A 13,153-nucleotide genomic window follows, 5' to 3' on the forward strand; every position below is an offset into this window, starting at 1 on the left:
GGACAAGTTCAAGATAGTATCATAATGACAATCGATATTCTTGCCACTGATCAGCTAACAAACATTTAATTGATAACAGGAAGCCTTGCCACCAAGCCAATGACAGTTTTTCAGCATTAATCTAAAATTATAACTTTTATTTGTTGCGAGGGGCCAAAACTATAAAAATTTAAATTTTTCCAAGAACTAAACTAAAATTTCAAAATCAGCACGAGGATACTCGACCCCAAAGCCCCCAACGTTAAATCCACCCATGCATGTTGTGCTTCCGAAGTCCATGTTGTCGACACCTAGGATCCATATCCAGCATCCATCTTATCAAATTGATTTTTGTAGGCAACTCATCGTAAAACATTCACCATATGAAAATTTTACACACCCCTCACATGGGGGGAAAGGTCCACGTATTTATTGTGCAAGGGCCCCGTCCCCCTTGTGGGGGGTTTGTAAATGCCCTGATACAAGTAGCTCGGCCCTATCCATTTTGAATGTGAATTAGAAATAATTATTTATAATGAAATCGCATTTTTCTTTTCCGAGAATCTTATTAATCCCTATTTCGTGTTATAAATAATCTTTTATTTGATTTAGTGACTTTTAAAGTTCTTGGTTTTAGACTTTTAGCCATGATGACTAGGTATTGAAATTTTCTTGAACTTCGAAGTTGATATTGAGACCTTTTTCTTACATTGTTGGGTGATCGAGTTGAGACCAAAATTAAGGTACCAATTTATTCTAACAACTTCTAAGTTGCATAAAACCAAAGATTTTTCAAAGATGAAAAGAGAAATAACAAATTGAAAAACACACAACAAAGGTACAAATTAACATTCTACACAATTGGGAACATCAAGATGGTCTCTTTCAAGTCTCATCATTTTCCTTATCATCTCTTTTGTTGTTCACTTGTGGGACCACCTGAATTATACACATTATAATAATCAATATTATTGGTTATATAAAGATAAATAGAATAATACAATGATATTTTTGGGCTTGATTTGTTAGAGCATGTTTGGCTAAGTTTAGCCCCAGTTCGTCTACTATTAAAGCAAGAAAATGAATTTGAAATAACAATTTTTGAAAAATGTGTAATTTTTAAGTTCTGCTTTGCCGAAAGAAGGAATTATTTATTTTTAAGTTTAGCCAAACACTCCAAAAATATCTACTAACCTGATCTTGTGAAGAAATATCCGATTGAGATGACAATAATCTGGTTCTCTTATCCTTCTTTCGCCTGTTCAACTCTACAATATTTTAACAAAAACATCGAATCAAAATTCTAGAACAATAAAAATATCATCATTCATAAAGATGGTATCAATTTAAAAGCATATATTCGAGGGTTTCATTTCTTCATGATATTTCTATGCCATTATTATCTTAGATTGTTATAAATATCATAGTGCAAAAGAAAAAAGAAAGAAAATAAATTATATAATATATATAATGAAGAACTAATGCACACATTTCCTTGATCGTAAACATATTTAGATCCTGTTTGATTTTTATTTTTATCGAAATTCATTTTTCTCTCTTCTTTTTAACTACAATTCTTCACTAAAATAATATTACACGTAAATCAAAAAATTTTCTTTATTTTTTATCCAAACATTCTCCATTAATCTATTATTCTAAAATTCATATTTCCAACAAAATGGATGTCAAAACCCTCTCAGTGTATTTTTGGTAGGGATCAAAATTAAATTTTTTAGTAAATTGTATGGTTGAAAAGTTGCGAAACCTATGAAAAATGTGGTTAATATTGATTGTTTGATTTAGATTTAGATTAAAATCAAATTTTAATCTTTCCCAAACAAGCTCTTAATACTTCAAAACGTCATTTTCTAAATTTTTTTAATCAAGTATATTTATTGTATACTCCAATTAAGAATGAACTATTTAAATTCTTAAACTATGCAAGAAACAATATTTTAGATTCTTTTGAATCCAATGGTTTACACCATATTTGGTGTAATGGAACCTTTCCAATGGTTACATAGTGTAAGAATTTAAATAGTTCATTCTTAATTCAAAATTTTCACATGTACAAGAAATACATTAAACATTAAATAAGTTCATAATTAAAGGAAATATGTGCATTATGTTCTTCATTGTATATATTATATATTTGATTTTCTATTCTTTTTTGCACTATGATATTTCTAAAATTGTTAAATTAAAAATTATATTTAATTAACTAAAATATTGCATTTATGAATAAATTAAACAAATATTAAACAGAATATCGCAATTAAAAAAATACATTAAACATACAAAAAAAAAGTTACTGATAATGACAATAACAAAGGAATTCCTATATTTATCTTATACATGATCAATTAATGCATTTCGAACTACAAATTGCATATATATATATTTGTCTATGCAAAGCAAGAAATTCTTGAAATAGGGTATTTTCATTTACAAGCATCTCAACTTTCATAGGCGACGCTTCAATTAAATGTTAAATAAAAATAATTATCACATTAAAATAATTATAAATAAATTCAAATCTATTAATCTAAAAAATTTATTGTAAAAGGAAGGAGAAGGCCAAATAGGGAATATAGAATTATCCAAATTTGGTTTTACCATTGAAGTGATTTTTACACCAAATTTGCCTAACCATGGGAGTTGGGTAGTAAAAGAGAGAAGGTTCTGAAGCAAAACTAAACATAGCTTTGATGTAATTTGTGTAGATATGGTTGTTATTGTTACCTGAGGTAGAATATCTTCTTCGTCTTTCCTTCCCCAAATCCTGCGTAGATTCCGTCGTGTCCGGTATATAGCGATCAAGACGAGAAATTTGACCTTCGAACATTGTTCGAACAAATGAAGCCTCCATGGAGTTCAAGAAATCAGTGTGTCTCTCATTTGTCCAATGCCAATTTGAATCAAAACTCATTTTCTTCATGCTATCCATAATCTCACTTTTGGGTCGCCGGAGAAGCCTCCGCTGCCGCCGATGTTGTTTCCGGTGAACCAGATGGGTGAATGGGTAGGGTTTGTATTTTTGCTAACTTTGGAAACGAAGGAGTATTCTTAGGTTTTTATAGTACCTGACTTGTATTTCTCAACGTTCGCAGCCTCTGGTAACTGCTGGTCTTGGATGAGAGTATTGAATGGTTCACGTACTCGCTCTACGTGATCGACACGCGGTGTATTCTTTTTGATATTATTTTGTGCTTAAATTAAAAAATTCTTAAAAATATCAAATTAATTAATGTATTTAATAGCTACTCTTAGGTCCTGTTTGAGTTCCATTATTTTCTCATTAAAATAAAAATTTGACCGTTATTCATCACATCAAGTTATTATATTTGATTTTTTATCTTTTGCGTGAAGTTTCATAACGACTATCTTTTTTATTCTCATTTTTACAATAATGTGGCTCAAACGGGGCTTAAAAAAAGTAATAAATTCATATTTTCGGAATGCCTAAATTCAAGACTAATTTTGAGAAATTCAAAAGAAGTTGATTGATATCGAGAATTTCAAAAGGAATGGAACGTATTTTACTGCTTATATTTTTCATAAATATGTCAGGACATTACGATAGTACTTTTTTTCGTTTTTGATGCCTAACTTTTATATTAACAGCTTGTTTAGTAGAGTTTAAAAGTTAATTAAAATCAATTTTTTTACTGTTATTTTACTATTTCAGCCGTTATTTTTGAATTTTTCTCTCACATGTAGGACTCACTTTATCTCTAACGATCAAAAAATCAATTATCAAAATCCTTACAAAAAAACCCTAAACAAATGTAAGAATTAAATATTTTTAAAAATATCACAAATATAATTTGAATAGTTTTATCTTTTTCTTTTAGAAAATAATATTTACTTAATCCCTATTTGATGAATATTAAAATTAGATTTTTAGTAGATTTTAATAAAAATTAATGCAATGTGCTATTGAAAAGTTATGAATTTAATGAAACATATGATTAAATTTAATTGTAATTTTTAATTTAAATTAAAATCTAAATGTTATTGTCAATGTTTATTAGATATTTATTCACTACGGCAAATCAATTTCAGAAAATTTAACGGTATTGTAAAATATCTCCGAGAAATTATGAAATAATAATGGAATTGCAATTATTTTTGTAAAGAAAAGTATTGTTCTTACTTTTATTGCACAGAGAGCGCGCGTAGGAATATTGTATACTGGCGCGAGTATAAGAAAGAAGGGCAAAAGGTAAAAATATCTGAGGTTGGGAAAAAGATCAAATTCTGAGAGATTTTCAAAGATATTTTGTTGATGGATAGAGAAAGATGAAGGATGACGTGTTTTTTGATATTTTTATTTTGATTTAATCACTTGACCTCATTCCTCAGAATATTTACCAAATTAACACAGACAAAGTCTACATTGATGAAGTGAATAGCATATCATACCATGTGTGTGGCCACCACATTTCAACTGCTCTTCCACCACAATATTTTAGAAAACAAAAAATAAAATTGTTTTTGACTCCAATTTTTTCATTTTATTTTTTTATGAAAGATGTCAAAATTTTAATACTTTCTAATAAAGAGATATGAAATTAGAATCTCCACTTTACTTTTCATACAAAAATGGTAAGTTTCATTTTAGTCCATGTTCGAGCCACATTCTAAAAAAAAATTCATTATTTATGTCAAATTAATGAGAACTGTGTGGTTAAAAAATAAGCAATTTTTTTAAATTTACGTTTAATATTATTTTATTGAAAAATGTCTGATTGAAATGATATCAAATTACTGTTGAAAAATATATTTTTTTTAAAAATAATGTTGCTCAAACAAGCCCTTATAATGAAAATGGCCATTCAAAACCCATAAATGATTATTTGGCACCTATGTCAATGGCCTGAACGTCGGATGGATCGGTCCAAATATTTTAATACTCGAAATCATCCATCATACTTTGGTCATTAAATAAATGAAATCATTCATGTCCTTGTAATTATCGAAACCAAAACCAAACTCGACCTATAGAATTCAATTCTCGTTCGATTCTGCCCATAACATTTCTTTATATACATTTACTGAACATTTTCATATAGGTTAATTCAATATATATACTTAATATGCTACTATTTGAAAATATGTGTGCAATGAAAAATTCTAGTTAAGAAATCTTCAAGGAGCAAAATAGTGAACACAAAAAGAGGAGAAAATTAAAACATAAAAAAAAATTACAGTTTTAGAAGAAGTTATTTTTCTTAATAAATCTTATTTGATGCATACGTGTGACATGTCAGAGTATATAATTTAATTATGGACAATGGTTAAATTCTTCTAGTTTTAATAGATATATTACTATATAGTATTAAGAAATTGTAGTCTACATATTGAACTCCATTTGGTTGAATAAAAAATAAAAATTTGTAAAGAAAATCACAAACTCAAGATAATAAAAAATGTACATGACAGCCCAAGCTATGAATATCAATTGCCACATATTATAAAATGAAATTAAAATATCACTTAGGTTCGTGAACAATGCAAGAATGTAAAAGGATGAAATTGCAAAGAATGAACTTTTTGATTCATCAACTTACACAACCTGGCTTGAACTTTTTGAGTCATGAGAAACTCAAATTGCAAAGATTAACATGTAGTAACCTCTTCAATATAACAATCTGATGTGAGGTGCAAGGCGAAAAAGTAGGAGCCATCTCGCTTTCTTAGAGTTAAGAGTGTAGATTTTAGACAAATTACTATCCAAATTATGATTTTTAAATTTTGTATATTTTTCACCCAGCTTATAAATTATATAAAAAAATCGGTTCATTCAAGTATCCACAGTTCTGGTTCAAGAATTAAGAATCGACTCGGACAAAGTCAATTCTCAATTTGATTTTCAATTTTTTTTTTTTTTTTGACCGATTGTAGTTCAATAGATTCGATTTCAGTTAAAATACCCAAGCCTATAGGCCACATTAGACGGTCAAAATATCTCTTTTCTCACATCTTGGATAGGGATGACTTTCAGAATACTGATATAATCACCCCTTACTCGAAGTAAAAATCACGTTCGTTCGTCTCTTATGGTTCTATCCGCTATTGCTTCACAAACACTTGGACAGAATCAAATCTTGCTACTTGGATACACAATAGAAGAATTGATATGCACTTGGGACTCTTCCTTTGTTGACCTTTACTAGATCGAAGTGACAATTTGAAGAAGTTAGAAGTTAGACAAAAATTTTGATGGCATTCGACACATGCAAGATTTTCTCAAAACAATAAAGGGAATGATTAAACTACTTTGCCCAAATTTTTTTGCCATAATGGTTGACATCCTCTCACATGTGGGTGGATCCCGTGTGAATAAAAAAATTCAAAAAAGAAGTGGGCCCTCTCTCATTGTGAGTGTCGATCAGCCTTTATGTCAAGAAAATTCGGTCATCGTAGCATTGTTGTAAAGGGAAATACTGTGTGAATGCTTCAAATATCAACTGTGCCTCAATTGGTTATCTTGGCACAACACTCGTCATTGTTAAGCATGTTGCCTATTCAATTCAGTTGCATGTATTTAGGATTGTGATGTAACGTTCATCTTCATCAAATGACTTCTTTCTTTGTTAAGCCACTTTGGCGACATTAGTGTAAAATATTAAATGCTTGACACGACAACAAACAAATTGTTAACCTCATTTTCTTACTTCTATCTAAACCAACCACCAAACAGGTGGATGTCCGTGTGTAAATTTAGAGTCACTCTTTGACATGAGAATTATTTGACTTAGACTCGCTACAATTGATCTACTCATTAGAGCAATCAGAAACATACTTTAATAGGAAAATGAGAATGAAAAATATAGTCGTTACGGACCCCGTATAAGAGATAGATTTTTAAATATTGTGGCTTGATGTGATGGATAACGGTCATATTTTTTATTTTAATGAATAAATAATGGGAAACAAATGGGGGCTTTAAGATTTCATAGCCATTAAATTTTCCAGATTCATCCATCTCGTTTTCCATTTTCTTTCTTCAAATCATTGGGAATTTACTTATAATGCACACAGAATTTAAATTTCAATTCCCTTCAAGAATCATCTTTGTATTCAGATAGAAATCGTGATAAGAATTTCACCTTTAACAAAATTTTCAAACTTTTTTGAGAATATTAATTACGAGGAATCATGATCTCTCCTCCTACTCGTAAATATTGTCTACAACGATCTTTCTACACCGCAACTATCCAATTGTCTAATCTCTAATGATAATCCACCAAAGAGGACAAGAGTAGGAAATTAGAGTCTCTCTTTCTTTGACTCGTAAGAATATAGATATTGTAATTGTGATGTAATGTGAGTTAATTGTGAGTTAATTCAAACCCTAGTAGTTTAATAATATATGTTTAAGCGGACTTGACCAACCCATTAAAAATAAGTCCACTCATTAGTTAATTAATTAAACTTGGCTCATAAATTAATTAATTTGTAATTAATCTAATTAATTGCTTAATTCCATTTATAAATAACCCAAATAATTAATTTTACAAATGTTCGACATTTGTCGGTTAATTAATTTTTTTAATATTATTTTTCTAAAGGTTGATCTCCAACCTTGAGGGCCCCTACAGCATCTATTATGTTTTCGGTCACAATATCAGACAATGTGAATTATTATTTCATCTAAAATCAAAATACAATAAATTAAAACTCTCATCTTAATTTATCATTAATTTTCATTTTTCGTCCTTGATTGACATTTAGCAATATATCAAGACAATAATATGACGAGAAATGTCATGTAGTGTGACTAAATCAAACTTATTCATTTAGCACGAAACTATAATCCACTGTAAGTATAATCCAATTAATTACAAGATAATGATATATGTCAATTTCGATTAATCGATCATACTTTTCATTTAGGTCTTAAATCGATAATATTTGAAACTTTTTTTAACTTATGCAGCCCGAGTCTATTTTCTTGGAATGAAATGTAGATTGCAGAATGAAGGTTTGCATTTGAGGGGATTAGTGTTAGGGGTTAGGGTTTTAGGGGGAAGGATTTACTGTTTTATATAGAAGATGTATGGGGAGGCTGGTGTAAATTATAGAAATTATAGGTGGATATTGTAATTATAAGAAGTTTTGTGGCTAGTAATGCAATTTTGAAAATTTACACACATCTCTTACAAGTTGAAAAATAGGGGAAATGTGTACAAATAAAACGTGTAACATTTTTTTTCTAATGTACACTTGTAAATCACACCATATTTTAGAATATTGTCCAATATCACACGTATCTATTCGTTCGTCTTAGGAATCTCTCTCCAAGTTTTAAAAAAATAATAATAAATAAATAAATAAATAAAAACGAAGACAATAATTGATTAAAAAATGTAAGTGCATATTTGATATATAGCCCTGTTTGAAACTCATTAAAATTACATTATAACGAGATTCTTCATTTTTCAATAATAACTTCTGTAATTTAAAAAAATAATTTATTGTTTACTTGTCAATGCATTTATGTCCAACACAACTGTTAAAAATTGGATTGACCAAAATATCCCAACTCTTCAACATTCCATTTACAAAAACACTCCTCTCCATTATTAAATGAATTTCCCTTCCAAAGGATAATTTTGAAATTACGAAATGTACTACTGCAACCACTCATTCCAAAGTGAAAAACTTGTTTTAGATGGTCATTTTGATCAACCGTCAAGGACATGGTCCCACAGTGTCAGGAACAAAAAATTGGAGATTTCTCATTATAATGGGAATCAAACAAGCTTATAATATTACATTGCACAATATATATTGTAATGTATGTATTAGGTGGGTCTAATTCACATTATCAAACATGAGATATTTTGTATAAAGGGAAAATTACATAAATCCAAGAGTTTAAACATCACAATTCAAACACCAGGGTTAGAGTTTCATTATGTAACAATCAGGTATTGATTTAATAATTTAAATATTAATTTCTTCCAATTCAATTTCCCCAACCCTAATTTTACGTTTTGTTCTCTCCACCATCTCCATACTCTGCCTTCTCTAGATCATGAAACACCATCGTCGCCACCGTCGGCGACGATTCACGATGACGACGGCGATCACGACGGAGGCGACGCTCAAAAGCATCCTCACCGGTGGCTATTCTATTGGTTTTCTCTCTCTTCTCCTCTGCTTCACGACCACGAATAGGGTTACAGTCGATCTAGGTAGGTTACAACTTACAGGCGGTAGTGGTGGATTTGATCGGTGGTAGTGTGTGCGCCTATGCAGTGGTGTTGCTGTTTGAAGTTTGGTGACGGTGATGTTGCAAAAATGGTTGTGGTGGACGACGGTCTTTAACTGTGAATTTGATTTTTGTAGTGGGTGTGGAGTAGTTTTGGGGTTTGTGTTGCTGGTGGTAAGGGTGCTGGCTGTGGGCATGAGGTTGCGGTGGCGATGTGTTTGGTTGGCGATGGATTTGGATGGTGTCTTGTGCGATGACGATGGTCTTGTATGGTGGTGGACTTTGTACAGCGTGGATGTGGGTGTGATGGTGGCGTTTGTGGTCGCCTTTCTTGGTCGGTGTTTTGTTGGAGGTTGTGGTGGTGCGGTGAAGGACACGGTGGCAGTTTTGTTGGTGATTTAGTTTAGGCGGCGATGGTGTGGTTCAGATGGCAATGGTGGTGGGTTTGGTGGTGGAGTATTTGTGGCCATGTACAGAGATGGATCGAGATTGGTGTTTGGTGTCTATGACCGACAATTAATCTGTGACCTTGAAATTCGATCATTTTATGACTAAAAAATAATTTTTGACCATCAAATTCAAAAATACGTGACCTATAATATTTTGGATTTATAACCATTTGTGACCTATAGTTGTGACTCGTGACCTATAATTTTTTAGAGTTGTGACCAAGGACATAAACTGTGACCTATAAAATTGATGGATAAATTGTGATCCGTGATCACGAAATAATTTGTAACCTATCAAAGTTTTGATTCGTGACCTCAAAATAATTTGTGACCAATTAATTTGAAGATATGTAATCAAAAAATAAATTTGTGACCTATAAATGTGTACACGTGATCATTAACTGTATAATTGTAATTTTATTATATTTGATTAATAAATATTTTTAATTAATTAGATAAAAACCTGATTTTTGTATTAGTTAAACTTTAAACATGTTTTTTGAACTGTGCATAGTTAATACATAGTTTATGAATTTTTCCCTTGTATAAATTTCCCATTATTTGCACATCCTACACACTCTTTTGGCCCAAGTGTAGCACTTTAATTATGTTTATTTATGGCTCCAACATTTAATTCCTATGATAATGGCTTCTTGGTCTGGATTTCTTCATAATCGCATGGAACAAGTTACAAATTAAAATTTCACAAATGGATTCAACTGGTTCGAAATCCAATGTAGGAATTTTTTTTATTTTTTTTATCTTTTAAATAGGTTTTAATTTTTCATTTCATCCAAAATTCTCTACAATGGTTCGCAAAACTCGACTATAAGATAAAGAATCTGTGCATAAAGCCTTAACAAAAGACAAAATAAATAAATAAAAATCAAAGAATTGAACCAAATCTTTGTGAACAAAATATATTTCAAAATGACAAAATGCGATAGGTGAGTTCCATAAACCTTCAAGAATTCCTAGAAACTTCAACAACAAATAGAACACTACTAAGATATCTTATCTAGGAGATCAATTGAGTCATTGACCAAACCACAATCCACTTGGTTGGACACGCAATACTCACTAGCTAGTTGTAATCGAAGTAGATCAAGAAAAGGGACGACGCCCATCAAAATCAAATAAAAGAAACACGTTGCATTTCCACCCAAAATTCCATGAGGATTCAACAAAAAGGTTCATTCTTGACTCAAACCTGTACCAAGATTGTTCACCTCAAACCAGAGACTTTTCTCTCTTCATTCTCTATATCAACGTCATAGTCAAGTTTGCATTATAAAAATTTGAAAATATATATGTTGGCTTTGAAGTAGAGTAGTTTCACGCACATCAGTTGCACTGGAGACCGACTTTGATGCCCTGGAGTGTGCGAGCGATGAGGGAATTTACAGTGTCAATTGATTCTGTCGTGAGCTTGGCAGCAGGCGAGCTATTCACCAATATCTGGAATCCTATAGTAAGTAACGAGCCACTATTGCCTTCATCACTGCCTCTATTGTAGTTGATATGCCCATCAGAAACAGGAGAACAATCAGGAAGAATTGCAAATCCCGATGGCAATAAAGCCACACAAGAAGGATCACCCCCGGACATTACCAAATTCATTGCTTCAGAGTTGACAGCCGCATGTACTACGAGTGATCCTGAAACATCCATGCACGTCTCTTGCAAGATAAGCATGCTGATCTGATTAGCACTGGCAGCAGCCTGAAAGTCGAAGTACATAATGAAAACTCATAACCAGAAAATTGTAATTTGGAATCGAAATTGTTTTAGTAAAATGTGAGGGAAATTTGCAGCTGAGGTGAGGTCCTCTGCTAAATATAGCACTTGGGGTTCTCATTCAATTTTTTGAGTTGTTCCAAATTTAGGCACATAGTTCCACAGATGGAAATATCAGCTGCAAATTTCCCTAAAATGCATGACCCACTCACACTATTTCGAAGAACAGAGATGCTATTGACAAGGTCTTGGCTCTTGGGAATGTGCAGCATCTGTTGCACGCAACCATCTTGAGATAAGACATCCCAATGACCTCTTGTTTGTTCATTCCGCAAGAAGTCAAATAAATAGTGACAAGATATTGGCAACCACACAGTTGTCACGGCACTCAACACAGTACCCAAAGGCTCCCCCGGGTTACCAATGCTCTCCCGCATCATCAACTTGGTATTGTCAGCATTTCCAGATTGAACTAATTCCCACTTGTGCACCGTTGCACAAACACTGTTGCAAAAGCTGCGAGTCATCCGTTGTGCTAGCTGTCCTATACTCCTCCTGGCGGCTGGATTGGTTACTGGTGTATACAAAATATGCATCAGTATCCAGATGGTTTTTTTCTTCATATCAAACCACCAAAAAGGGCAGATTTCATTGATGTGAAAAAACATAAATAAACTCAGAAGGGTGAAGTACAGCTGAACCTCTAGAATATGAAAAAAACGAAGTAAAACTATACCATTGACAAGGAGATATAGAACAATTAAAAGACCCTCGTGTGCCTGCTTTGTGCTTTGCATATCCAGTATTATGGTTGTGGAAGTAGAAAAAAACAATTTAAATAGAACACCTGCATGATCTCCACTGTGGATTGTAGAGGATGTGATTGCAGCCAAGTAATTGCATTGTCTTTGTAGACTGGCGACCCACTTTTGTGCACCAAAGCCCAATCCAGAATTCAATAATGGTTGATATAATTGATGGACGACATTGGCATCATATTCTGTGTGCTCAACCCAGGTAACCTGAAACTCAATTTTGAAGTTACCAACCTTTCTTTACCAAAAAAAAGAAAATAAAAGGAGAGCTATCATGAGAATTAAAACAGTAAAAACAGAGATGCATCAAGCCCGTTAGAAGCAATGATAAGGTATTCCAAATTGTTCTGAAGTTAAAATATATCCACAAATTTCCAGCTGATTTCCAAAATTGCTCTGGAATTGCACAAGCATGTTACGACAACTATTGAATTGATTTTCATACTTGCATGCAAATTGCACAAGTAATGCACAACTGCAATAAGGTTGTTGACAATAAGGTCCATAATAATCACAGCAGCAGACCCACAGGATCACCACTCCTTCTTTCTCTATTTCCATAAATGGGGAGCTGAATGGCTTCTTCAAAGTAGCCAAAGGGCTTCGGCAGGCCGCTGCTTCAGATTGTCCAGCTACTTGTCGCATACAATTCATAAACTATGTGCATTTTCAAAGCAATACTTATTGCATGTTTGGCTAATCCCAAGAAATTTACTTATAAGTTTTAAAACACAAAATTCTTTTTCTTAGACAAATAAGTTACTTTCAAGTAGCTCTCACCACTCTGTCAAATAAGTAATTTTTTACTTTTAAAGAAAAATGTAAAATATCAACATGTGTTTAACTTTTAAGCTTACTCAAACATGCTTCTAGTAGATAGCTGTTGCACACACACATGCGCGCGCGCATGCACACAAACAGAGAGAGAGAGAGAGAGAGAGAGAGAGAGA

General features: G+C 32.1%; 2 protein-coding genes across 2 annotated transcripts; both read right to left on the reverse strand.

Annotated features, from left to right (window-relative positions):
* Positions 1 to 705: 705 nt before the first annotated feature.
* LOC111396752 lies at positions 706 to 3,061 on the reverse strand. The gene is made up of 3 exons (XM_023023256.1): positions 2,722 to 3,061; positions 1,174 to 1,247; positions 706 to 918 (listed from the first exon to the last, which is right to left on the reverse strand). The coding sequence occupies exons 1-3, from the start codon at positions 2,924 to 2,926 to the stop codon at positions 865 to 867; spliced, it is 333 nt and encodes a 110-aa protein (XP_022879024.1). The 5' UTR covers positions 2,927 to 3,061; the 3' UTR covers positions 706 to 864.
* A 7,496-nt stretch (positions 3,062 to 10,557) lies between these two features.
* LOC111396761 (homeobox-leucine zipper protein HDG1-like) lies at positions 10,558 to 13,011 on the reverse strand. Its single transcript, XM_023023266.1, has 3 exons — positions 12,236 to 13,011; positions 11,601 to 11,962; positions 10,558 to 11,373 (listed from the first exon to the last, which is right to left on the reverse strand). The coding sequence occupies exons 2-3, from the start codon at positions 11,913 to 11,915 to the stop codon at positions 10,996 to 10,998; spliced, it is 693 nt and encodes a 230-aa protein (XP_022879034.1). The 5' UTR covers positions 11,916 to 11,962; positions 12,236 to 13,011; the 3' UTR covers positions 10,558 to 10,995.
* Between the last annotated feature and the right edge of the window lie 142 nt (positions 13,012 to 13,153).

This window comes from Olea europaea, chromosome 1 (genome assembly GCF_002742605.1).
Source record: "Olea europaea var. sylvestris chromosome 1, O_europaea_v1, whole genome shotgun sequence".
Taxonomy (NCBI): Eukaryota; Viridiplantae; Streptophyta; class Magnoliopsida; order Lamiales; family Oleaceae; genus Olea; species Olea europaea.

Coding starts and splice junctions, on each gene's coding strand:
- LOC111396752 (XM_023023256.1), bottom strand. CDS start 2,926: ATGGATAGCATGAAGAAAATGAGTTTTGATTCAAATTGGCATTGGACA. Junction 1,248..2,721: donor AAGAAGATATTCTACCTCAG/GTAACAATAACA, acceptor AAAATATTGTAG/AGTTGAACAGGCGAAAGAAG. Junction 919..1,173: donor ATATTTCTTCACAAGATCAG/GTTAGTAGATAT, acceptor TGTATAATTCAG/GTGGTCCCACAAGTGAACAA.
- LOC111396761 (XM_023023266.1), bottom strand. CDS start 11,915: ATGACTCGCAGCTTTTGCAACAGTGTTTGTGCAACGGTGCACAAGTGG. Junction 11,374..11,600: donor TCTCTGTTCTTCGAAATAGT/GTGAGTGGGTCA, acceptor TTCGACTTTCAG/GCTGCTGCCAGTGCTAATCA.